Here is a 26,416-nt window from a genome sequence, read left to right on the forward strand (position 1 = left end):
TTTTCTCGACAGGGTCCTGACTACACACACCTTCAAACAGATGGCCCCTCTGGGCATGGGGAGCAAAGACATCAACCTGTCATATTCCCGGAGACAATATGGAGCTATTACAAAATAATTATGGAACGGTTCCTTTTAGTTATGTGTCCTTATTTGGAGGAGTTTCTGAGGTGGGAGCCAAGCAGGAAGAGGATTGGGAAGGTGGCGATGGGTCCACACAGGGAGTGACCTCTGGCCTCACACTCAGACGCTGGGTCTCCTGGCACTTACTTGTCCTGACTCAGGATGAGGGCTGTCAAAGTGGACACAACAGTGCCCAAGCAGCCCGAGATGGCCCACCAGGGGTTCTGGATGAAGAGGCCGAGGACGATGAGGATTCCGCTGAGGGGGTTGTTCACAAACATCACCTGGGATGTGCCCCGGAGGACCCAGTCGAGGAACTGGAACACTGGGGATTTGTCTGAAAGGGAGCAGGGGCAGGGAGTCAGTCAGTGCTCAGGGGCAATGGCCCCAGGTGATGCCCCTGTGGGCCGGCCTGAGGTGTGAGGGAATGTCCACATCCGAGGCGGTTTTGCAGGAAGCCAGCCTCCTGCTGCCACCTGCCACAGAAGAGGGTAAACCAAGAACTGAGAGGGCATTTGACTGCCCAGAAAACTCTTCAGCTCCATTGCCAGCTCGTTGTGGTCTTTAGGTTGTTTTTCAAACCTGAGCTGTCTGTGCCCTCATGAGAGTGGCGTGAATTTTCTAGAAGGTGGATCCAGAAAGAAAACCCTCTTGCTGTGTAGAGGGCATTCACACCCATGACCTGAGCTCTGGAGAGATTGCTAAAGAGAATTTACCGGAATAGTAGACTCAGTTCTCCCACAAGCCATTCACAGGCAGGCATTTTTTTCTAGAACACTGGCTCTAGAATCCCAGGGCTAAAATGCCTGACTGCAACGCTCTGATGGATATTTGAGAAAGCAAACTCTTACGTTCAGAAACGAGAGCCCACACACTTACACGTATCATATTTACATCCCAAGAGACTGTAGGTTTGTCTTAACAGCGAAACTCCTATCTTTGAAAGACCATTGAAGCAGAACTCAGTCTGGTCTGCAGAGAACTCTGGCAATGTGTTTCCTGAGGGACAATGGGATGTGACCTTTCTAGGGGATCAGGGGCTGCTCTCACGGGACCTCTACCTTTAAGTCCTTCTCCGCACTCCTTCATCTCTCCTGTGATGTAACTGAAGGCTTTGCTGATCCTTTTCCCACTCGCAGCCATGGAACTCCGAATCCAGGAGGTCTTGGAAGTGTCCGTTTCCACCTTTATTTCAGAGCTCTCCTCCATGGTGTCCAGATCCTGTCCCGGGACAAGAGACGGGCAAGAAGCTCCCACATTCTGTGCTTCTCACACTGAGAAGTGACGTTTGTGCTCGCTCAGGGACCAAGCTAAGATTTTCATTTGGTATTTAACGAAATTGCTATTTACTCATCTCTGTGTTTCTAATGACTACAATATCTTTAGTTGGACATGTTACCTCACTTAATTTGGGCAACAACCTTGCAGTAAACAAGGCAATATCTTTATCCTCATCCTGCAGATGAAAGCTCAGGCAAGGATGGAGAGGGTCTCATTTGCAAAGGTCAAGGTCAAATAGTAGAATTGAGATTTAACCACAGATCTTTGGATTCTTTTTTCAAACCATTACTTCCACTGTACCACACTCGTTCCTGAAGAAATTACCCCTCCTCCCCAGCATGTCTAGTGTTTAAAATTTATCTGTGCATAAAGTTAAACATGCAAAGATTCTGTTTTTGAAAATAAGCGCATCTCCTAAATTCTTGAATGTGGGATTCAGAGGAAGACAGATAATAAATAGTTCAAATACAAGGAAAATGAAACTTTATAAAGTTAACTGTGAAAAATGGACATTTTTATCCCACGTAATTCTGTTTCTGGAAGTGTGAATTCAAGAAGAGTTTGCCTAAATCAGTGGATGTCTTTTCCAGACTCAACTCCTAATCTGCTTGGGCTTCATGACTTGGGGGCGCTGCCCTGCTTTGGGCCGCTCAGTACTCACCAGCAGCTCCACAGTGGGCTTCTGGTACTGATAGGGAAAAGGGTCTTTGGTTTGTCTCTCCTGGTGCTCGCCTTTTTCAAACACTGGAGGTGGAAGAAAAGAACATCATCAACGAGGACACCTCTACCTGGGCACCTTAGCAGCAAATTTCTTGCAAGGCTATTGTTGGAATATTCAGTATTTCCTTTTCCACTTGAGGAAGCACAGAACCATGGCATCCTGTGGCTTGAAGGCTCTCTTTTTCTTTTACTCATCACAAATCCATTTGGGCTCTCTCTTTGGGGAAAAAAAGTGCACATCCTCATGCAAACAGGACATTTTACAAGAACTTAGAGAGTTCAGAAACTTGACTGACCTGAGGTAAGAAGCTCTGATTTAGCCCAACCCCTATATTTTTCAGATGAGGAAGCAGTGACTTGTCCATGATCCCTGAATTCAAGGTTCTTTCTCCAAATTCTCAGAGAACTGGTAGGTATGCAAAGAAAAGAGCTTGGACCCTACTGCTTGTAAAGTATTAAGCGACTGAGCTGGGCAAGGCCTGTTTGTGTTTGACTATGACTCTTTCCAACTGGATGATTTCAGGCTGCTTTGGTCTCTTTTTTGGATGTCTGTCTCTTGAATGTTAGGTATTTCAGTAGCAACCCCTGGTTGGAGTAAGACAAGTGATATCCGTGTCGTTACTTAAAACAGATTTTGGCATGTTTTTGTAATTCTAAAAAACTATTGTAACGTGGCTCTAAACATGTTTTTCATTATTACCGGATAGTTTACTTTTAAAGGTGAACAATTTCAGTAGGGTTTTATGCAACGTAAAAGTGAGAGCCCTTGGAGGTTTCGGTCTTGATGCTCTGGTTCCCTCTTGTGGTCAAGTGTGAGAATGTCAGGCTGGTGCCGAAGTCCTGAAGGTTCAGCCTGAATTGGCCATTCCCAGTTTGCATTCATGCATTTCAGGGTACATAAGCACTGGAAAGGATGCATCAAAGGCACTGTGTTCCCGCTTTTGAAGAAGCATGGACTGCAAGCGCCACTGTGGTTGGGAAGTTACACTATGCAGGAGAACAAATACATTTTGGAAGCTTTGAAAGGAAGACTAGGAAGCAAAGACGATTCCTCTAGAGTTCGAGGCCGGTGTGTGATATCCTGATGGACCGGCTGCCTATGTCTGAAGCTCCTCTCTGCCTGCCAGCTCTTCAGCAATTCCAACTAACCTCCACCACCAGGCTCCTTTGCAAGGGGCTCTCTACTCTGCCCTCCCCCATCCCAGCCCCCAATCACTGTCATAAGAGCATGTTTGGAGGAGACTGTTAACCTTTTGAGGCAAATCATGCTCTCTTCCTCGCCACGCACAGGGGCCTCTGTCAAAGACAAACTCCAGGACTGGGTTTGCCCTTGAGTTATCTGGAATGTCCTCTCCACCTTGCATGAGGCCCGTTTCACCGGGTTGACTGCCTTTGGTACGAAATGATGAGGCTCAGATGAACTGAAGGAATCAAGTCACTAATGCGTCTTCAGGGAAGCAAGTGCTGTTGTAAAAAGGACACTAACTCGGGGATCAGTTTTATCCCCTGCAGTGCCCACTGCCAGCTGTGTGACTCTGGGCAAGTTGGCTCTCCTCTCTGGAGTCTGGGGGCAGAATTAGATTGCTCCTCTGCCCTGGCTTTTCACGAGGCTGCTCCAGCCTTGCAGCTGGTTGGGGAGACCCCTGCCCCGGCTCCTCCCTGTTTGCCACAGGATGTCCTCAGCTTCCAAATCCAAGCAAGTTTCTGGCTTCCCCACCTGCTCAGCTTTGGCTGCCTTCTCAACTCCCTTCTTGGCCTTTGGGAGTCCCCTCCTTTCCATGGCTCTCCAACTGTCCCCTTGGTCTTGACATGTCCACCTCTGCTGTAGGTGGGAACTTCTCATCTCTAGCCTCCAAGACCAGTGGTTTGTGACTTGGAAGCAAATTAGAATTTCATGGAGAGTTTTAAAGGTCCTTATGCCCACCCAGGTTTCTTCCCAGAAGAATTAGATTAGAGTCTCCAGGGATGGGATGCAGGTGATTCCAATGTGCTGCCAAGTTTGAGACCTCCTGGCCTAGGCCTACACAGCCCATGGCCTGTCCTGGTTCCAGTCTCCCCCCACCCAGGGAGAGTCTAGACACTGGGACCTGTGGCTGTGGTCAGAGGTCAGGTGTGATAAGAATGAGCCTGAGCTTCATGGGTATCCCCACCACTCTGTGAAGTAGGTACTGCCATTGTCCCCATTTTAGACATGAGTAAATCAAGGACCCGAGAGAGACGGGGAGGAAGTGCACACCTTTGCTCCTCCTCTGAATGGATGATGACTCGATGTGGAACACGCTCCTGGGCTTGGGGAGCACGGCCTCTGAGCCCTCATCAGCCTTTGGGCTCGTCGCGGCTGGCTGCTCCCCACTGCCTCCTGGCCAGGGGAAAAATGAGACAGGTCAGTGTTCCACCCTGGCCTGCACCCTGTGAGAGCCAAGCAGAGAGCGCGGGAAAAATCACAGGCGGAAGTCGGAAAGGAAAGAGCTGTGTGGTCTGAAGCTGCAGTAGCAATTGCATCGGGGTCTGCATAAAACATCCAGCTTCTTTATTTCTCCTGCTAAAACTTGCACTTCCTTTTCCTGCAGAAACTGTATCACAGACTCCCGTCAGTGTCAAGAGATGGATGAGCCAGGCTGCCTTATTTCACCAGAAAGGAACTACTCTAAGACCCACTTAACCGGACTTGGGACTGGCATGCATGGTGGACCCTAGCTGGCTGCCCATTCCTGTTCTTCAGTCACTACCTTGGCCTCCATCTGGGGCAGGGAGTGTGTGTGGGGGTCTTCAATGCTGGCTGCACGTTAGAATCACATGAGTGCATTAAAAAATGCTTGAACCCTACCCAAGACCACTTTTAAAAATTAAAATTTTCTAATGCCCGTAACATTTAAAAGATGGCTCTAATGTTCAGCTTGGGCTGAGAACCACTGATCTAGGTTCTTGCTACTCAAGGTCTCTGGGCCAGCAGCCTCAGCCTCATCTGGGAGCTTGTTAGAAATGCAGAATCTCAGGTTCCACCCACGCTGACAAAATCAGAATGTGTATTTCAGCAGGATTCCCTGGGTGATTTCTGTGCACATTAAGCTTGACAAGCACCAATCCAAGGGGAAGTAAGAGTCCTGAAGCTGTGATCAGCTACAAGAAACCCTCTGCTATACCTTGTTATCTTAAATTTCCACACAGGGGAGAGCAGAGCACTCATCACTTGGGACTGGGTTTCTCAAAGTGTGGTCTGAGAACCGACAGCATCAGATCACTTTGGTGGCTCCTTAAAATGCATGCGCCTATGCCCACCTAGGTCAATTAATTGGAGTATTTGGTGGTCCCCGAGGTATGCAGTTTTAACACTTTCTGTTTGGAGTTCCAGTGCACTCTGGAATTAGATGATTTAGTGGCTACCTGGAATAGTGGAGAACATTCACACTATTATTACATTTGCACACTTTCTTAGTTCGCTCATTTGTACATCGTTATCTTCAAAAGATGGAAAATCGAGGCTCAGAATGATTTCAGAAGCATCCTACAAGCAGTGAACCATGTGCCTCTCAGCCCCCAATTCTTTTCTCTGCATCTTTGCTGCTCAGAGTCTGGTTCCTGGACCAGCTTCACAGACATCAAAGGGAGCTTGTTAGAGATGTTGACTGTCAGGTCCTATCCCAGATGGACCGAACTGGAATCTGTGTTTTTAACAAGATCCCCAGATGACTTGTGTGCACATTAGAGTTTGAAAGAACCAGTGTAGATCGCACTGCTCGTGTAGAAGGGACTTGAGCAAAGCTCAGAATATAGCAGGACCAAAAGCCAGAGAATGTAGGACGTGTATGAGCAGGGAAAGGGGTTTTGTCTGTACTCTCAGGTTGAAAGGCAAGAGAAGTGACTATGTCCCTTCCCTCTAGGCTCCAGATGGGGAAGAGGCTCCTGTTTCAGCATCCTCTCTGTGGGTCAGCATTGAGCCATACCTCCCAAGGCTGGAGAAGCCCCCTTGACCCTACGCTTCAGAGACACTAGAAATCTCAGCCTGCCCTAGGATACATTTGCAGACAGTTTTTGTCCAGGGGGACAAGGACCAAGGGGGTATCATTGCATCATCTGACAAAACAGAGCATTCTCCTGTAATGCCAATCCCTAGTGCACATCTGCCATGCTGGAAGGGTGCCTCTGCTGGCCCGTTGCTTCTTGTTCCTCATATGTCAAGTGCTACCCCGGGCACCCCCTGGGCAGAGCAGTATTTTGACCTTAGTATCATAGACTCAGAACTTCTTGGAGCTTCGAGATCACTGTCCACCTCTCATGTCCAGAGAAATCAACTCTCCCAGGACACACAGTTCATTGATCATGGCACACAGGAGTTGCACCCAGGGCTCCTGCTCTCTAGATGGCTGCAGAAGGCCTGGCCCACCATTCATGCCCTGGCCCTTCACTTTTAGCACCCCACATTCTCCTGCCTGCTCAGAGCCCAGGAACGTGCGGCAAGGCCCACCTTACTATGTGTTGTTAGAGTTGATGTCCCAGCCACAAAAAACAAAAACTAAAAGTTTCTTTCCCTTGAAGACATTTTAGTCCTTATTTGGGGTGAGTTGAAGAGGCAACAAAGTATTGGTTCTGGGTGTCACGTGGGTGATACTGCAGTGCTGGGCTGCAGACCCCCCGGGAGGAGAGTAGCCCCTCAGCATGTGCTGGCCAAGAGTTGAGAATGAAAGTTGGGAACAGATGCCACGAAGAAGATTGGAGAATAAAGTGACACATTTCCTGAGGCTGTGAAAATACTTAAAGCTAAGGTGATAGCAATTTAGTGCTACCCTTGGGACGGATTCTCAGGCCTTTCAAAATGGATAAAGGCAATTTCAGGAATATCATGAACACATCTATCAAATGTTCTAGAAATAGATGTTCCATTGGTGTGGTAGGAGAAAAAGAAAACAACAACAACACTGGCTGGGAATCAGAAGTCGCTAATTTCTGCATGGCAAGTCATGTAATTTTATTGACAGTTTCCTCCCTTATAGGCATGGTTCCCAGAAAGAAATACATAGACCCTGTAAGGCTGACCTTGCAAACTCAACCTATAGAACGATGACAGATATCTCAGAGAGATACCTCCCATTTCTTTCTCATATTGTTATGAAGATGAGATGATGCTTGTAGAATGCCCTAGAAAATAATTTTGCAGTGCTCACATATCAGGTACCTCCCTGGGGAGGCCACTTCCCTCTAATGGAACGGGCCCCTCTGTCCCAGGCAGGATGGCTCCTTATTTCAGTGCACATCTGGCATTTTACACTTGCAGTGACTCTTACCTAGCCAAGTGTCAGTTATGTGTTCTTGTCTGTCACCTTCACAGTGTGGTGGGGTCCTTGACAGCCTGGATTATACCGGTTTGCCTTGGCACGCCCAGGACCTAGCATGAGCCTGGTACACTGTAGGTGCTCAGAAATATTTGTTGAATAAATTAATGAGGGATCATTATACTACTGATTTTAAGTTCTGAATCAAATAGTCATTGGATATTTCAGGGTATGAAACATTTAAAAAAATAAGATATTTCACTGTAAATGTTAAATGCTTGATAAATATTGAAATAAAGGTGATAGTCTTTCATAGGTTAATAAGGGTAACAGCTGAGTTGTAGAGTAAGAGGTGATTATTTCCAGTATCACTTAAATAAAAGACGGGATGTTTATAGATGGTGATAAAATGCTTGGCCATCTATTACCAACCAATCAGATACCCAGAAATCCTGCAAAAGCATCTAGAAGCACTCAGTGAATGAGAGAAAAGAAAGTAAGCCGTTGAAGATGGAGATCTTGCTTGATGTGATTTGTTTAGGTTACTAAGATATCATGTAGGTTCATTCCGTGTGGCCAGAAAACCCTAAGCTGCTAAGGGGTGGGGCTGGGTGTTCTATAGCCCAAGAGTAAATTTTGTTCACGATAAGTCATGTTTTTGTGTTCTTTCCAACTTTTTCCCCCCTAACATCATGGCACACATAGAAAATTGTGCGTGTGGCATGGTGCAGTAAACATATGGTGTCATTTATGGCCAGAGGGCCCGGGCCCAGGGACTCTGGCCCCACCAGGCCCCAGCTGGCTGTTTAGTGGGCCAAGGGGCTTGCGCCCTCGGCCAGGCTATGTGTGCACTGTGGCACGGGGGCTGGGATGTTCTGCCCTTGATAATCTGTGGGTAAACCTTAGCAGCTGAGTAACCCCTCGGCATGCCCGCCTGATGTAGGAACTGCTCTCTCCTTCTCTAACAAGCCTTATTAAATGTCCCAGTGCATGTAGCTTCACACTGGGGGCCGTTCAGGACCATTTGAGGGGCACAGTCCCTGCCCTCCAGGATTGCCACCGTCTGTGTTTTAATAGGCAAGAATCCAGCAAGCTTTCCTCCCATTGACTCAGAGAAGGAAGAACAGTCATGAGCCCAGTGATATATTCAAAAACACTTTTTCTGGAGAGTAGTGTCTCATAAAACACATGACTCTATTGACTTCTAACTTACAGAAAATGCCGACTGCTCAAACATCAGGGGTAAAAAAGATTTTGTAGAGGAACCCACGAGCCAAATACAATTTTGAAGCTTACTGCAATTTCTTTGAAGGAAACCTAACCAAACCAAACTGTAGATGACATCTTTCAGAAGCAAAAAAATGATCTAGTCTATTTTACTGAAAGCCAACCTTTATTCATACAGGTCCACGTCTATATACTTTCTACAAGTTGTCTTTCTCAGGTTTCGAACAGGTTTTAACGTCTCCTGAAGGTGGATCAATGCTGTCCATACGTCACTTCAGCAACATATGTCCAACAAATGGAGCATCTGAAGCCTACCCTCAAGACCCATTTGTCATCCCTCTCCAGCTCCTTGGGTCTCTTATCCCTCCAACCTACTGTTTGTGGACACACCAACATATCACAAGGCAATTTCCTAGCTACCAAGCCAGAATCGCTTTTTTGAAGTGACACGTTGCGTATAATTTGATTTTTTTTCAAGTGCTACATGATTACACTTTGGCCACAATTTGGGTATATGTCTCCCCATGTTGGAGTTGAGCTTTCCTGTGATTGGTAATTTCCAGGCTACTCTGTGTGCATGTTTATTAGTGTGTGTGATGTGGATACCTATGAGTGGTAAATGTGTTATCTTTTTCTGTCAAGTCGCGTTTAGTTGACATCTTCAAGATCATTCTGTAAACTCTCAGAGGCATTGAATGTTAGAATGAGAACAGGCTTTTGAGATTATTCAGTTCAGCCCTCTCATTTTACAGATGGGGAAACTGAGGCTTAGAGAAATGGAATGACTTGCTGGAGACCACACCGCTATTGGCAGAGCCAGGAGTAGATATTATACAGGTATATTCCGTCTCTTGCCTTCTAGTCTCAACTTTATTTCTCTAAACCTTACTTCCCACAAGGGATTTATTTTTGATCTATCAATTCAATTCTGCTTTTGTATGTAAGGTCCTAATTAGGTATTCTAGAATCCATTTCTCTTTAAGCAATGGCTCCTTTTCCTTCGGGGAATTCAAGAAAAACTCAAAAGTCTTCCTGAGCCTTCCGAATACATCTGGACTGGAAGGTGAGATGTAGGAGAGATGGATAGAGAAAAGATGGTGGCCAGGTCCATGGCAGCACTTGGAGATAAATTATTTGGAAGCCCCAACTTCTTAATTAGCCATTTTTTTTATTTTTTAAGAAGGTGGGGTATGGGTCACTGTAATCCTGAGATAAGCGAGTCCTCATGCCCACAGTGAATCCTTTAAACTTTCTCTTCTTTTTCACACAGCTCACCAACTGGCCAATGGACTTGCCAAGATTGTGTTTTGTTTTGCTTTGTTTTGGTGTCTTTGGCTCAGTCTGTGGAGAAGACATTACTAAGCACAAATGAGTTGTGCCTCAGTTAGCCTCTGATACCACATGATAATCTCATAAATGAGGTTAAAGAGAGTGCAAATGGCAGAGCACCTCATCTGCACTGGGAGTTAACACCTGACTGACATTCCTCCAGAAGGAGTTGTACTCTCCCCCGCCTGCTCCTACTCCAGCCCACACCCTCAGAATTGCGTGTCTATATTGTCAATATCCCTGATTTTGAATCCTTCCTTTTCAATCCATTCTGTGTTTCAACTGCTAGACCATATCATTCTGTCACTCTCTTACATAACAATCTACATGGCATCCCATTGTCAGGAGTAGAATGCTCAAACTCCTCTGCCTGGCTTCCCAGATGTTCCACAATACTGCCAGCTTCGTCACCCAGCTCATCCTTTCCCTTCCCAACACACACCTTGCCTTGGCACTCTGGCATTATCGCTGGCCCTCTGTGCTTCCTTCTTCTTCTTGCCTAAGTACTATACACCCTTCAAGGTCAGATTTATGTTCCACTTCCTTCGTGAAGCCATCTTTTGTGTATTTGGCCATATGGATTATTCCATTCTTTGAATTCCCATTTCATTTGCAGAAGGCAGTCTAGACTAGAGCTTTTGAAGTTAGAGCCGTGGTGGAGTTCTCTATTGATAGTTACAACGCACATGAAAAGTATGCAATAAAGACCTTCCAGCCCAATGAAAGGACTTGGAATTATCAACCCTTGATAATCAAGTGAACTTTGAATCTAGGCACTGGCAGGAGGAAACTGAGGCCCAGAGAGGAGTGGCTTACTTGAGGCCACACAGCTAGTCAGTTATGGAGCCAGGTTTTTGACCTCCTGGTTTTGATTTTTCACTCCTGCAATGTAGGTGTTTTATAGACAGTTGGAGCCTTCCTAATGATACCAGTGGACTTGTGACTTTTTTATTTAAAAAATTATGAATTATATCATATCCCAAAAGGAGTAACAAGTTACCAAAAAAAAAAAAAAAAGCCCCACACACCTGTGTATCATTACATTTGTGACACCCAATGAAAGGTCAAGGAAAGATCTAGGCCATTGTACACTGCCTTCTTCTCTTATGGCAACATTCCATACTCCTTTTCCCCACATCCTCTTCCCTGCCACACCTCTCTCTCATTATCGATGGCAAACACAGCCAATTGATCACAGCACTCTTTCCCAATAAGTTTCAATCCAGCCTCCGAATTCTTAACACCATGCTCCAGAAAACCAAAACCAATTAGTCAGAGTTGGCACTTGAGAGTAAACTTATGTTTTCCCTTTAACTTTAAAGGGGGGTGTAGATGCTGTACAAGTTTGAGAGAAGGGATATATCAAGGCCAGGGTGTTGATAGCAGGCAGAGGGCTGGCCACAGGCACTTCTAAACCTCTCAGAATAGCCTTCCCTCCGCAAGTTCACCAAGGCTCATATCCTTTGGTGCCACTTTCGGAGGAGACCACATACCTTACAAGGTTGTCCCTTCTCTTATCAGATGACGTCAATATCCTGAAATGTTGTTCCTTATGGCACAGCTATCTGTCTTCCAGAAGCATCCACTCTCTGTAGCTATGCAGAATATGTCTACAGTAATCTAAGATGGCTATGTAAGAGAGGGGCTCCAGGGAGATAGGTTGTTAAGCTGGGATGTTAAGATGTTTGTGGATACTGAGACAGATTAATTCTATTGGCATGTCGGCTGAAGGGGTACAGAACCTGAGGAGAGAGGCCAAGATGCTTGGACCAGGCGCCTCCACCCAGGAAGCAGCAGGTAATGAATCCCGGGAAGAAGGTATTCAAATCCACCTTATTAGCATTCCCATGGCTCAACTTAACACAGTGCTGCCCTGGAAACCATGCTGGTGTTAGAGCTGTGGGTTTCCAAGTTGTGAAAAGGATGACAAATAATATGAAGGCTCTTCCAGTGGGCAGGTAGGGTGGTAAGGGGTTTTGAGGGCTGATAGATTAAACTGGTTCCATCACCAGATGAGCAGGAAGAGCTCAGGGTTGTGAGTTAGGACACCTGGACTTTTGTCCAGGCTCTTTTATCACTTTAACAGGTCCCTAGACAAGCTGTGATTTCCCCATGTATAAAGTGAGGGGTTTGAACTATAACTATTTAACAGCTCTTCCAGCTTTAAGCTTCCAGGGTCTAAACTCTCTGGAGTTCTTAGTAAGCTTTCCTGCCCCAAGATTGGCTTCCAAAGACACCATAGCTCAACAGAAGAAAGGAACAGAAAAAGAGCAGCCTTTCTTTTATCTCTTTCTTTGAAAAGTCAGATGGTCCTCTTGCCTACGGGGTCTACCTAGTTCATTTTTTTCCCCCAGGACCTCTTACCTGGACTTCTTTTGATTTCCTGCACAGAGCTGGAGGAAACTAGACCATCAGGATTTTGCAAGAAGCTTCTTTCCTTGGGCGGTGTCTCTGGTCCTCAATTCCAGGCACTGGACTTCTCCTTACACCTGAACTCCTTCACTTCTCCATGCCCTCCAGCCCATTCTCTTGCTGAATTTCTGCAAATTTATTTTGCATTCCCTAACCCTATGCCCAGTGCACGTCTTCCAGTTGAGGAAGAGTACCATGGAGGAGGAAGGAGAGGAAAGACAAATGCTTTTTTGCTCACACTCTCCCAGGCCTTTCTGGTGAAAGAAAGATTACTTGCTAAACTCCCCCAGGAAGGCTGGCTCTAGCTACCATGGTTCCCCAACCTGGTTTGCCCTCTAAAGGGGCAGAGCCAAGACCTGTCTAGTAGTAGCTTCACTGTCCTCCCTCAGACACTACCTGCCAGTTACTCCTCTCATTAGACTTCTTGCTCCAGTATTTGCCTTTAAAGCAAGCATCTAAGTGTTGTCTCCTCAAGGGACCAATTTACCTTCCAACTTCAATAAACTCCCTTAATTCTCCCTCCAGGCAGGGCACAGATTGGGGAACAGTATTGCCATCAGCATCTCCATGGAAATTTCTGCACAATCCCAATACTAGATGCTGTCTTTCTGGTTCTGTGGAATTTTTCAGATCTTTCCTCCTTCTGACTTCTGCTGACCAGGGTTCTGGGGATTCACCACGGGACCCTCTCAGAGCAAGAAGGGCATGACCTAACCCCTGCCTCCAGAAAGGACTCTGAGCACTATATATTAGGGAAATTGGCCCTCCCAAGTCCCATGAGGCCATGGGGTCTGTGGGCTGGAGTTTGGGGAGGGGGCCAAATTCAAACATGTTTTGCTTGGCTTTGTGAGTATGATGGGCCAAATATCCACCCTCCCTGCTCGCCCCCCTCCACACAAGCTCAGTGACGGGGTATGAGGTGGCCTACCCAGGTTCAGAAACAAAACTGCACACTAAGGAAATTAGCTACACCCGAGTAGACAAACTCCCTGCTGACGTCAAAGGCCCCCTTCCCCATGCCAGGTGTTTCAGAACTGCCAAAGAGGAGTCTTGATCATGGAGGGCCTTCCGAAGGAGGAAAGCAAACAATGCGGGGGAGGAACAGGCAGGCCCACATTCCAGGAGGAGGAGGGGAACTGACTACAGACCAGCTCCCTGGACAGTGGGCCTCCCCTGGTGTTGCTGATTTAGGGCCCATGGCTGTCTGCTGACAACACATTTCCTTGTCTCCCAGCTGGCTGGCTCTTGGCTCAGCCCTGCATGCCCATCCCTTGCCCTTTTGCTCTAGCCTTTCCTCAGGGATCCTCAACTTCTTGTAGCATGCTCCCTCCAGGTCCCTAAGCATCCATCCACCCTGGAAATAACAGGGAGATGTTACCTGCTCACAGCATGGAACCAATTTGAAAAGACAGGAATTGATTAACCCTGAGGAGCCTCCAGGAAGTTCACACATGTTCCATGAGCCAAATGGAACCATGGTGCTTAGAAGTGTAGTATCTTTCACACACTCAAGATGTAGGGTGGGGCAATAAAGTGCTATCCTGGAAGGCAGAAGACCAATATCGAATCTTGTCCCTGACAGGTCCTACTGAGGGCTGCAGCTCAGACACCAATGGCTCCCCAGGAGATCTGTCTATGCCTACAGATTATTTCTTTGAAGGCTGGGTCAATCAGAATTCATTGCAGAACTAAATTTCTTCCCAATGCTCATAGCTCCCTTCCACTCTACCTCTCCAGCCTTGTAGAGGGAAGAGGATTGCATTGACCACTGGGGGCTAAACTTGGAGAGGTTAGATTCCTCCAGGGAAAAGACCAGAGTTCATGTGGCATAAATTCAAGCTGATCTATAAGTTCTCCAAAGACCTACTTCCCTTCCTTCATTCTGTTCCAGCAAACTGTGCAGCGGTAGGAGGGTGCTGGAGGCTCCCAGTTATCAATTTACAGAGGGTAAAAAGGACTTTTCTAGCAATCTCCCTGCTTCCCTCCTTGGGGCCTTGGAATCCTAGTCCCACTAGGGACAGAAGTGTTCCCTATGGATTCTTCTATCTTCTATGAATGGCAGGAGGCAGGAAAAGACAGGCAAGTAAAAAAATCTCACATAGAATGTAAATGTAAGCACATGGACAAAGAAAACAGTTCAGTGGTTACCAGGGGAAGGGGAGTGGGGGGCGGGCACAGGGGGTGGAAGGGAGCACCTATGTGGTGACACACAAGAAATAATGTACAACTGAAATTTCACAATGATGTAAACCATTATGAACTTAAATAAAAAAAAAAAGTAAATGCCTTTAAAGTTGCCAAATGAGACTGTGGTTTATTGGGTAGAACTCATACCCACAGTGAAACTGCTAGCCCCTAAGTGGTTTTAGATTATAGCTATCCCCAAGCTCTCATAACCTTTATGATCCAAGGAAATGAAGCTCAGACTCAGACAGGAAGCACAAACAAACTGGGGCACATGGGTTTGATGTAACCACTAATACAAGCCAGGAAGATCAATTTTCTCACTGGGCAGATCTTAGAGGACTGATGAGAAGAAGAAGTCCGTGAGAGGAGAGAACGATAAGGAGGAGAAGATCAAGGACAAGGCACAGTTACATGAGGTTGGCCCCTCAGCTTGCATCCACATAAGCACCCATGTTGAGCAGTTTGGTAAACTGACCAAATGGCTAACTCGTCAAGCTATAGGAAAAGCTGTAAAGGCAACAATGGCATATTTTTGGTACATTTTATCTCCACGTTTTTAACTTTTTGCCACCTCAGAGATGCCTCCCCCTCATTCCTATGTAGGCACTCAGGGCCAAAGAATCACAGAAACTTGGATTTGGAAGAGAGAGGCTACAGTGGTCATCTGGTCCATCTGGTCTACCTCCATCCAAAGAAAGCTTCCCCAACAGGCCTCTAGCCCCTCCTCCTGCACTGCCAGAGCAGGAAACTCAGGGTCTCAAAGGACAACTATTTCTAAGACAACTTCCAATGTTAAAAAGCACCATTCTCTACTGATTCAAAGGCTGCCTGCTTATCACTCCCACTTAATGGTCCTTGTTCTGTGTTCTGAACTAATGTTGAGTAAATTGACTTCTTCCACGTGTGTTACCTCATACTGCAGACAGCCATGGCTCCAGCCATTTCTTCTCTTCTCCAAGCTAAACACAACAGCTTCACAATCATTCCTGGTGAAACGTCCAGACCTCATTCACCCAGTTTGGCCTCATCTCAGCATGCTCTCCCTTGCCAAAGACTCTCAAAATGTGCTACCCATTTTTTTTTCTTTGTATTCTCCTTTCTTTTTTTCCAACTTATTCTCAGAAATGACCCCTTCAACCTAAGATGCAAATGATTGATCATGCTTACTGTGTGCCTTCCTGGGACTGTTTATATTTTAACAGGTCCAAAGCCTTAAACTGAAAAGATAGCTGGGAATGACTGGCAGCAGGTAATGGCAAGATAGAGGTCAAGAGGAGAAGAGGAAAAGAAATTTTCCTGGGACCCTCAAGATCATGCTTGATACTTTTCCTGAACAGAAGAGCAACCCAACCATGTAATTCACTCAAAATAATGAAACTGGTACCATGAAAGACTTACGTGATTCAGGCAATCTATGGTCCCATCCTCGTCTTCACCTCAGATGAGACTACTCACCTGGCCAGGCAAATCCCCACAAAATGAATTCCTTGAAGGCAGGAACTGGTCTGATTCTTTCCTGGATTGTTGTCAAGTGGGGGTCTGGGTAACATATTAATAGTTCCTCATACATGTCTTCTGGATGAATGAGTGAATGAGGTCAAGTCACAAGGCAGAGTTTGTAGGGACTTAGTTCATGAAAGTTGGCAAGTGGCCCTGGCCAACCAACACAGGGGCCCATCAGTCATGGAATAAGGGGAATGGGTAGAAGTTTGGGGCCACAAGTTACCAGAAGCTGTATCAGATTTCTGGAGCAAGAGGAGATAGACAACAACAAAAAGAATAACATAAGCACACATGAAGATTCAATTTTGGCCCTCATCCAAAAGACTTTCTGAAATGAAAAATATGAGTTTTGAAGTAAAAAATTCAACTTATCTGTTGAATTGAAGGAAAGAAAGGTTACTCTTGGGATCTGAATCAGTGGCCTGGAAGATCAAATGGAAGAAATATCTCAAAGTATAGCAAAAATACAAATGGTAAAAACTGTGAAGGAGATAAGCAACTTGGAGCAGTGATCAAGGAGACTTAACATGTGTATAATAGGCATTCCAGACAGAGAAAGAGGAAGAGATGGAAGAAAAGCAATAATAAACATTAGAAAAAAGGTCCTGAGCTGAAGAAAGAGCTGAGTTTGCAGATTGAAAGGCAGAATTGATGAGAAAAGACACACACTTCAGCTTAGCTTCATAAAATTCCAAAACTCTAAAGATAAAAGAAAATTTACAATCTTCTAGAAAGAAAGAATAGGTTATTTACAAAGGAAAAAGAATGAGATAGACATCATATTTCTCATTTGTAACACTTAGAAGCCAGAAAATGAAGGGACAACACCTGCAGACAACTGAGGGAAAAGGCTGCAGCTCAGGGACCCCACAACCAGCCAAAATCCCATCTACTTGCCAGGAGAAAGAGACTTTGTGGACATGCAAAGAGTCAGAGAATATGTCACCCATATTCTCTCATATAGTACTTGAGAAAAATACTCAAGACAGTGTTCTAAATGAGTAAATGAATCAGAACAAAGTGATAAATGAATCAGAGCAAAGATTGCACAACAGGAGAAGGTGAAGAATAGAGGTAACATGTCCAATATAAATAGTAAACTCCAAATATACAATGATAAAATTACTGGAAATGTGTGCCATAGGGGCTACATAAGGAATCTTGTAAAAAGAACAGGCATATTGCAAGGGAAAAAAATTAAAAATGATAAATGATCTCAGCAAAATCTAGGAGTGGGAGATACTGGAGAAATAAAAGCATGTTAAGGCTGGGGGCCCTGGGGAGGAGAATGGCGAAAGTAGTGTAAAGGCTTTCATTCCTCAGGGTGGGGAAGGAGCATTGGAGAAACGGGGCATCTTGTCAGGGTAAACTATTTGGCATATTGTTTTTATATAATAATAGAGAAATAGACTTTTGATATGAGTGTTGGGAAAGGAGTAGTAATCACTAGTGGAATGGAAAAGAATAGTGGACCTTCCAAATAAACAAAGGGAGGAAGGAAAAAGATAGTAACATGATCAAACTTGTAATCAAGAAAGTGAAAAAGCAAATGCAGGAATGAAAAATAAAGAGTATAAAGTAAAGTAAGACGGAAGAAATAAAACAAGTATATTGATTGTTACACTAAATATGAAGAAGTTAAGTTATTAAATTACAGAAACACTAAGATTAGGCTAAATATAAAACATTGCTTTATGCTATTTTTAAGAAATACAGTTAAAAGAAAATGATACAGTTAAAAGGAAATGATAAATGTTAAAACAAAGGCATAAGAAAGTTCCAGAAAGAAAGTGGGTGTGGCAACATTAGTGTCAGATAAATTGGAATGATGTTAAAAGGACTAAGAAGAATAAAAATGTGTAGCTTGTAATATTAAAAGATAAAGGTTATGAAGAATCAAAGACAGTCATAGTAAGCACCAAACAATGTAGCTGCTAAATATATGACAAATGTTTTAGAAATGTAAAGAGAATTTACTAAAACTATACAATTACAGTTGAATTTCAATAAACCCTTTTCAGAATTAAGATCTCATAGACAAAAAATAAATAAGCACATAGAATTGAATGATGAAATTAATCAATCAATTTAATATATATTTCCTTCAAATCAAAATTTTGCATTCCGTATGTCCAACATCAATCAAGTACTTGGCTATGAAGAAAAATTCATAAAATAGAGATTTTACAGGTCATAGTCTGTGCTCATAATCCAATAAAACTAGATATAGAAAGTTAAAAAATACCCAAAGACCCTATGTGCTGGAAATTAAGAAACATTCTTAAATAATCCTTGGATCAAAGAGAAATCAAAACTAAAATTTCAAACTATTTAAAAACTGATGAAAGTAGAATACTTTATTCCAAAAATTACAGTACACAGCTAAAGCTGTACTCAGGGGAAGATTAATAGCCTTACATTCGTTTGTTGTTAAAGGAGAAAGATCTAAAATGAAAGAAATTTGCATCAATTTTAAAATGTTAGAAAAAAATGAAAATTTAAATAAATCATGAGAAAACAAGAAAAGGAAATCAATAAAATAGAAAACAACCCAAAACATGTAGAAAGGACAAGTAAATCCCAAACTGTGTCTTTGAAAAAGCTAATAAAATGAACAAACCCCTCACAAGCCTGATAAGGAAAAGAGACAGCAAAATTACATAAGAATAGAAATGAGAAAGGAGACAAAGCTGCAGAAACAGGAGAGATTAAAATTATTGTGAGAACATTAAGAATAACAGTATGGGAACAAAATTTTAACACTAAAGAAAATGGATTATTTCCTAGCAAACACCCAAGTTTGACCAAGACGTAGAAAATTGACTGTCAATTATCGTAGAAGAGATTGGAAAGATGATTCAAGATTGATCATTTAAAGATGCAGCAGGACAACACTGTTTCATCCTGACAGTAGAACTCCTCAGTGTTGTAGAAAGAAGATGAAAATGGGAGGGGAAGGTGGTGACACCAGAGGGAGAAAAGATAAGATTTGGGGAGGAGACAGTGGAGAGAGGGAGAGGGGAGGCGTGATAGGGACAGGGTTTAAGACAGCACTTCCTTTCTGGAGCCCCCTCCTCGCCAACCCCACACTTATATTCCTACTCTTCTTAATGACTGCTTATTTATATTCAGCTGTAAATATTTATGTTCAACTATCATTTGTACAACTAAGAGCTGCCTGTAGTTTGGGGTGATAGTAGAAAAACAGATGAATGTGGGCCCCAAAGTCCTTCTTCCCTCCTGGTGCCCTGCTCCCATGCAACCTCATGTTGGTGGTGAGGCTCTGTAAGTTTAGGGCTCCTGCCTCTACTCATTCAGGGGGTCAGTGGGATGGGGATGTGCTGGTAAAGGTGTGTCAAGATCACTCCAGGGAGCTCTCCAGTCCCATAAGACTATCTGGGCTACTTCACAGGCCCTCTGGGCATCCGTCCATGACCTGTGGGCAGGGTGATCTGCACTGGGCAGACTTTTCTTAGAGGGGTGGGGATTTTCATTTCTGTCCCAGCCTTACCCATGCCTACAAGAAAGACACATCTGTCCACCAGCCTGGCTTAATTAGATATGTTCTACCTCCAGGAGGAGCTTGTTTGACCACATTTGGGAAACACCATTGATTTTCTGCCTCTGAGCCTAAAAAGATGTATTTTTAAACATTTCATCGCTCCTATATGACTTCCGTTGCCAAGATAATTCAGTGATTAACAGTATTTCATCCAGGCAGTTCTTTCTTATACCACACTAGTAGATCATTTGTTTTCCTATTTGTACATAAATATCTGGCCATCTTGATCACAGTGTATTATAGAGTTTCTGGAGCCCTGTAGTTTTTCCAGAGTTGCTGGATGTATTTTTTCTGTTTTCTGAATAACTTAGATTTTATCCATTGGTCTTCAAATGAGTTTGGCAGCTTGTAATACAGTTAACTTCTAATTTCTATGGGGATTAAAGTGGGAGCTTGGGAGGGAGAAAACCCCCCCAGATACCTGTAGCCAAAGTGGTTTCTGGTAAATGACAAACTATGAAGTAGGGTGGGAAGAGAAGAGATGGGGAGAGAGAATCTTGTCTAGGTGAGCTGAAAGGATTTTTCAAATCCAAATAGTTCTCCTCTCCTGGAAATTCAATACAAAACGTGGCTAGAAGATAGTTCCCACCAGATCCAATTTTTGGGTGGAGATTCTCAAGGGCTAATGGAGAGGAGAGGGGACTTCCTAGGGTCATTCGCCCATAAGGAATGAACGGGGTTACCTCTGGTTCTGTTATCTCTTGTTAATACCTTGGGGTCTCCCTCCATTTTGGGTAATTGAGCCCCATCTGGAAGCCTGTCATGGAACTGAAGCCCCCATCCTCCATACAAGAGATTGATTCACTTATCATAGGATGGCGGGACTACCTGGCCTTTGTACTCTTCCAATCCTGAAATTCTTTGGGTCTCCCTGCTCTTCCTGCTGTAAACTCTTGCACTGAAGGGTCATAATTTTTTTCTTCCTCCCTTGGTGGTGTGCCTGCTGGCAGCCGGGAAAACAGAGTGAGGAGGCAGGGCAGGGTGAACCTTGGGAGTGGTTTCCAGACGCTTATGTGGAAGGAGGGCCTGGTTTAAAACTGCGCCCCCTAGTGCACATCACTGGGTCTTTCAATTCTCCGGAAGAGCCTCAGATCAGATCTTCCTGATTTGGGTCACATTACTCTTGCTTTCCTAAGAATCTTCACACTATCCCCAGCTTGTAAATGCCTTTGTGGCTATGTTTGTTGTAAAGAAACTGAGGGTGTCTTTTGGGCCTGCCCATTGCCCACCAGCTCCTAACTGTTATTAGGGTGATCACCAGCTCCTAAGTGTTATTATATTGATGTCTGTATCAGGGAATGGCAAATTATAGCTTGTGGCCCAAATCTAGCTTGCTGCTTGTTTAATAAAGTCTTATTGGAACACAGCCTCGCTCATTCATTTACATACTGTCTAAGGCTATTTTCAGATACTGTCAGTTCTACATACTGTCACTACAATGACAGAGTTGAGTATTTGCAAAAGAGACTGTAAGGCCTCCAGAGCCAAAAATACCTACTATTTGAGCCTTTCCAGAAAAAGCTGGCCGATTCCTGATCTACATATAACTCAAGGCTGAAAGCAAGCTAATGAGCATGCTTGGGAAGCCAAGTTATGAAACTCATGGGTCACTGTTTGTTCTTCCAGCATCAGGGCTGACCATTTGTTTGAAGTAGCACAGACCTCATAAGGCCTCCAACGCCCACAAGCAAGTAGGAAAATGAAATACATTTCTCCAGCTTCTCACACACTGAGCTCAGGTACTTTCCTCAACTGAAATCTCCGCTCAAAGTTGCTGGTTTGACCTTCACTGAGAAACGCTTATCCTTCATGATAAAAGTCTTATATAGGATTCTAATTAATTAATTCCTTCCTGCTATGGAATATCATTTTGCCCTGTACTCTTACCATTGAATGTTCGAGACTCCCTATTTAGACACTTTCAGTGCCCTAATTGTCCTTGTTTTGACTTTAAAACTCTATCAGTATGAAATTCCTTTCTTTTATGTAAAGCTATATGTGCCCATCAGCCACTAGCTCTGTGAAGCATGGCACCTTCAATTCTTTGCATGTGTCCCCTGAATTTTCACCCCCTCCATGTCTGCCTAGGAACCACTCAGCAAATTCAATTTTACAGCGTCTCTCATTTAGTTAACCAAGCCAAGAAGATCATCTCTTAATCACCTTCCCAGAAAACTAAATATAAATAATAGTTTTGTTTTAAGTCGATGACATTTAAAACACATGCCTTACTTCTAACTCCAGCAAGCCCATTACCAACTTCCTCTAATGTCGCACAATGGATAGTTATGGCAGTCTGGGCAGAGAGAGAAAATCAGCACGAGGGAAGGAGAGTTACAGTGTGTTTGGTTCCACACAGGTGCAATGAGAGGCAAAGAAGGTAAGTGCTGCAGCTGATTGACCCAGAGTTGAGACCACAGGGAGCAGACACCAGGTCCAGGCAAAGAACACATCTGCCTGGACTTGGTTAGTCACCGCTGGAGGACTTCTCTTCTTCACTGCTTTTCACTGTCAGGTAGTAGATGCGGTTGGCCTCTGGGTAGGTGACTTTGCTGAGTGGGAGCTTGTAGATGTCGGGGTTGTTGGTTGTCAGGAGCAGGAAGATGAGGGTGGAGAGGCAGAAGGGCCAGGTGCCTGGTGGCACGCCAACCTGGAAACACAAGCACTGGGGTCTGAAAATGTTCCCAGGCTCTGGGGAATCTGGGGGAGGAGGATGTGATAGGGGTTGAGGATAGGTATCCTCCCCTAGTGATGGCATTTGTTTCTGGATTCATAACATCAGAGTGGTTGGTCTGAGAATCTGAGATGTTGGTACCTCTGGGAACAATGAGAATCTTTTAGTGAGGGAGATGAAAATCGGCCTAAGGATAATCTCCCACATCCAGCCAAACACAGGTACCTCCATCTGTCCATCCGTGTTCTCCACTGCTGGTTACATCTCTCTCTTTCAGCTACCCCCCACCCCTCTCCACCCTCCCCCCGAGGCACATATATGCAGTTGTCAGTCCTTCTTTGGACAAACCCTGGATAAACCTTGACAAAAGTGTTGTGTGGAGTGCCAGCTACCATAACCCACTCATGATTCTTCCACAAGACTCCAGATGTCCAGAACCCTGGGTGGGGAAAGGCACTTTAGGGCAGTATTCCAGAGAATCCAAACTCACCACTGACATTATGTTGGTGCAGGCTGCTCCCATGTATGCACAGAACAGGGCTGTGGAGGAAAAAGGACCATTGAGAGTCAGTTTCCAGAGCCCAGCTCCAGTCCTCCCCAAAAGCAGGGTCGCACCCTTTCTCCAGCAGCCTCAGGGTCTGTACCACACTCTGACATTTGGCATGTTCTCCTGACATGATTAGTTATCTTTACAGTTAGGTGTAGCCCATCTGCCACCAGACTGTGTGTTCTCTGAAGGCAGAGATTAAAGGTTACATATCCTTTTATCCCCTCCCCACTTCCATGGTGCCCTTGCATAGAGTCATGGGTCAATAGGCATCTTTTGTTTGTCCACACTGACCTTTGGGATGGTTTAGCACAGGCTGGATGGCTGGATGATTGTCTGGCGAGTGAGTGGTCAGACTACATGAGCTCCAGATAGGGCCCCTCCTGTCCAAGATCCTGAGCGACCATGATGCAGTTGGACTCTCACCAAGTTCCATTAGGGCTGGACCTTATTGGGTCCCCGACCTGGTCCTTAGGAGCCAGACATCTGGGTTCAACTACATGATGTGGGCACCCAGGACAGTTAGGGGAGCTCATCCACACCCGTGGTCCCTTTAGACAAGCTCCTTCTGCCCATGAACTTTGCTCTTTCTGTTTCTCTGTCCAGAATACCTTCTCCCCGTCGCTTTGTCTATCCAAATCCTACCCAAAAAGTGTTGAGATAAACCCCAGCCTCCCTTTGAAGCCTTCCAAGATGGTTCTAGCCACAGGAATCTGCCACTTCTCTGAAGAGCAAAGGCAGTTACAGTCTGAACCTCAAAATATCTGGCCCTTTTGACTTAAAAAATATTTACTAAGGCCACTGTCTCCACACCCAGCCTCAGGCTGGCTGCTGAGGGGGATACAAGGGACATGGAAGTCATTTAGAGTCTCCACACATAAGTGGGAAAAAACAAAAGAAAATCTCTCCTGGATGCTATTCTTCTCTTGTCTCTAGTTTTGCTTATTAAAGTCTTGCTGTTTCCAGAGAATAGAAGAAACTCTTGGGCAGGGACGGGCATCTTGCTTCTGAAATTAATAGAACACCTAGCTGTTTTCTAGGGCAAGTTCATTCACCCCTCTGAATCTCATTTCCTCATCTGTAAAATGGGGCTGACAGTCTGTGCAGGTAGTGATCTTGGGAGGATTAAGTGAGTCCCTATGTTTATAAAGCACAGAGTGTGGTGCTGGAGCAGCTACAATAAGGACTGTGGCCGATTTCTTCTCGGACACCGCATTCTCTAGTTACTCAATGGAAATCAAACTTCTATAGCGGTGTGCTATGATTTTCTGAGACCTCAGTGCTTCCAGGTACATCATCTCACTGGATCTTTCTAACAATCTTTTTAGACACCACAGCCTTAATAATTACCCACTTACTTCTCTTCTGCTAGACTGTGGCTTCATGAAGGTGTGGTCACCACTGTATCTTCGGTGCCTACCCTAGGACCTGGCACTTAGGGTGCCCTCCAAATAGCTGTTGAATGAAGAGCTATTGAGAACAAGAATGCTGCCACTAGCACATGAGGAAATGCACGTGTGATTTCCTTGTGAACTTTACAACACTGTGTAAATATAATTGCATTAATAGTGGTTGTGATTCCATTTGATAGAGGAGGAATCTCAAATCCTTCAATGGTTAAGGACCTAAGCCACTGGTCCTTCTATCACTGCTGCTCGGTTCTGATTAGTGGTCACCAGGGGTTTCACATAACCAAGGGAGGGGGGAAGGAAGAGCAGAGTGACTTGGTTGTCAGCTGTCCCAAATACCCACCACAGACGAGGGCCAGCAGGTGGGTCTGCCAGGTGAGGGCGTAGAACATGCCCCCGATGGCAATGCAGGAGAGGACGCAGTTGTAGCTCCAGAGGCCCATGTAGACCGTCTCGAAGGGCATGGCCACTGTCAGGGCTGTGGGACAAGATGTGGTGTTTCTGGTTGGTTCTGGGTCACAGCACAAAGACGACCCCGTGGCTGGGGCCAGGACTCAGGGTGGCCTCCCTTCTGCTGTTCCCCCCACACCCTTAGCCCTGCCCATCAAAGGAGCCTCTACAAATGGCATCTAGTCTTCAGAAACCAACAATGAGAAGAGAGGAGTGGTTTCCAAACTCACACAGAGGTGTGACTGTTTCCAGGGACTCCGGGCCTTCCCAACTCCTTTGCCCAGAGCAGCTACATTTTTAGCAAGAAAGATTTCAATTGAAAAACTTCTGTTTCAAATGGTTGAGGAGAAGTACGTATGTACACGTATAGACATGTGGAGATAGAAGAATGATACAGAAAGGTGGTGGGATGTGAATAACAGGTGAGTCTGGATAAAGAATTTATAGATGCCTCTTGTACTATTTTTAGATGTTTGAAATTATTTCCAAATAAAAACGGTTTTTAAAGTTGTACTTCCAAGAAGTATTTTGAAAACATTGGGATAAGTCAACAGGCTCCTATTCCCAATGCCCCCAACTCCAATTTCTGACTCTACTACCTGCATATAAATATGTAAATACATATACATACATATTTGTATGTGTAGAAATATTAAATTACAATTGTCAAATGGCAATTCAACTTTTGAGACAAGTTTTTTCTTTTAGCTTACCCCAAATTTCTAACGTCTGGGTCACTTATGCCCCTGGTTGGTCTGCTACTGCTCTCTATCACCACAGGGTTCCCTCTTCCTCCCCACACCTCAGCTCTCAGGGGTTCAGTTTGCAGGCCAACCAGGTCGTCAGTCTCCTTGCACCCCTCCACATGCTCTGCTACTGTAATCTGCTCCCTTCAGAGACTCAAGCAAGAGAAAATTAAGTCCCTAGACCTGACAGTGTTTAAAAGCTCCAGTAAAGATAATAAGTCTAGAATATTTGCCATGGTGGGGTGAGATGACCTCAGGAAAATTATCACAAAGTCCTCACTGCAGGGGTGGGGGGCGCTGTCCTACCTGCTAGTATTCCCACGATTGAGCCAAAGGCTGCATGCAAACAGATGAGCGGCGAGGAGATAAACAGAGCCACCAGGATCAAGCCGCCTGTCCAGGGATTGTCGCAGCCGTACACCTGGCCGACCCCAATGGGGATGGCTTGTAGCAGCTGCAAAGTCAACAGAATCCAGGTCACTGGAGTGTGGGCTGATAATGTAAAGACCAGGCCTCAGGGCCAGGATTGAGCCATTCCTGGGTGGGTAATGGGGCGGAACAGGAGGATGGCTGTGCCCTCCAGCGTGTGAGACAGCATGGGAAGGCATGTGCTGGAACAAATAGCTTCTCACTCCACCACCTAGCAGGCATCTGAGCATCCCTCATGCAAAACTGGGCAGGGGTTCTCAACACAGGGGCTGAACATGGGTGCGTCTGAGGGACACATGGCTTCTGCTTTGAGGGGACCAGAGGGCACTTTGTCCCTAGACTGCCATTGGGGGTTTCAGGGCATCAGATTTCCTCTAGACCTTCTGAAAGCCTAGAAATATTTCAGGAATATTGGAAATAGTCTAGGCTATTTTGATGAATGATTTGACCAAATATCACCTAGTTCGTTGGTGGTCAAGCCCAGGCTACAGCCTCTGAGCTTGACCCCTAGTCTATTGGTGGCGGCTGGACATTCAGGGCCACCCTG

At 45.0% G+C, this 26,416-nt stretch overlaps 1 protein-coding gene across 3 annotated transcripts in view; it reads right to left on the reverse strand.

Moving 5' to 3' along the window:
- SLC14A2 (solute carrier family 14 member 2) overlaps positions 1 to 26,416 on the reverse strand; it is a 194,074-nt gene that overhangs the window by 10,379 nt on the left and 157,279 nt on the right. For 2 of the 3 annotated variants that reach the window (XM_046671094.1, XM_046671093.1), the window contains exons 7-14: positions 25,747 to 25,894; positions 24,588 to 24,722; positions 22,779 to 22,828; positions 22,090 to 22,264; positions 4,361 to 4,483; positions 2,066 to 2,148; positions 1,185 to 1,344; positions 271 to 460 (exon numbers count right to left, since the gene is read on the reverse strand). In XM_046671094.1, coding sequence (XP_046527050.1) covers positions 271 to 460; positions 1,185 to 1,344; positions 2,066 to 2,148; positions 4,361 to 4,483; positions 22,090 to 22,264; positions 22,779 to 22,828; positions 24,588 to 24,722; positions 25,747 to 25,894 — 1,064 coding nt within the window. The remainder of the gene's footprint in view (positions 1 to 270; positions 461 to 1,184; positions 1,345 to 2,065; positions 2,149 to 4,360; positions 4,484 to 22,089; positions 22,265 to 22,778; positions 22,829 to 24,587; positions 24,723 to 25,746; positions 25,895 to 26,416) is intronic. The other variant, XM_046671095.1, reaches the window with a different exon arrangement.

The sequence above is a fragment of the Equus quagga genome, chromosome 9 (genome assembly GCF_021613505.1).
Source record: "Equus quagga isolate Etosha38 chromosome 9, UCLA_HA_Equagga_1.0, whole genome shotgun sequence".
Classification (NCBI taxonomy): Eukaryota; Metazoa; Chordata; class Mammalia; order Perissodactyla; family Equidae; genus Equus; species Equus quagga.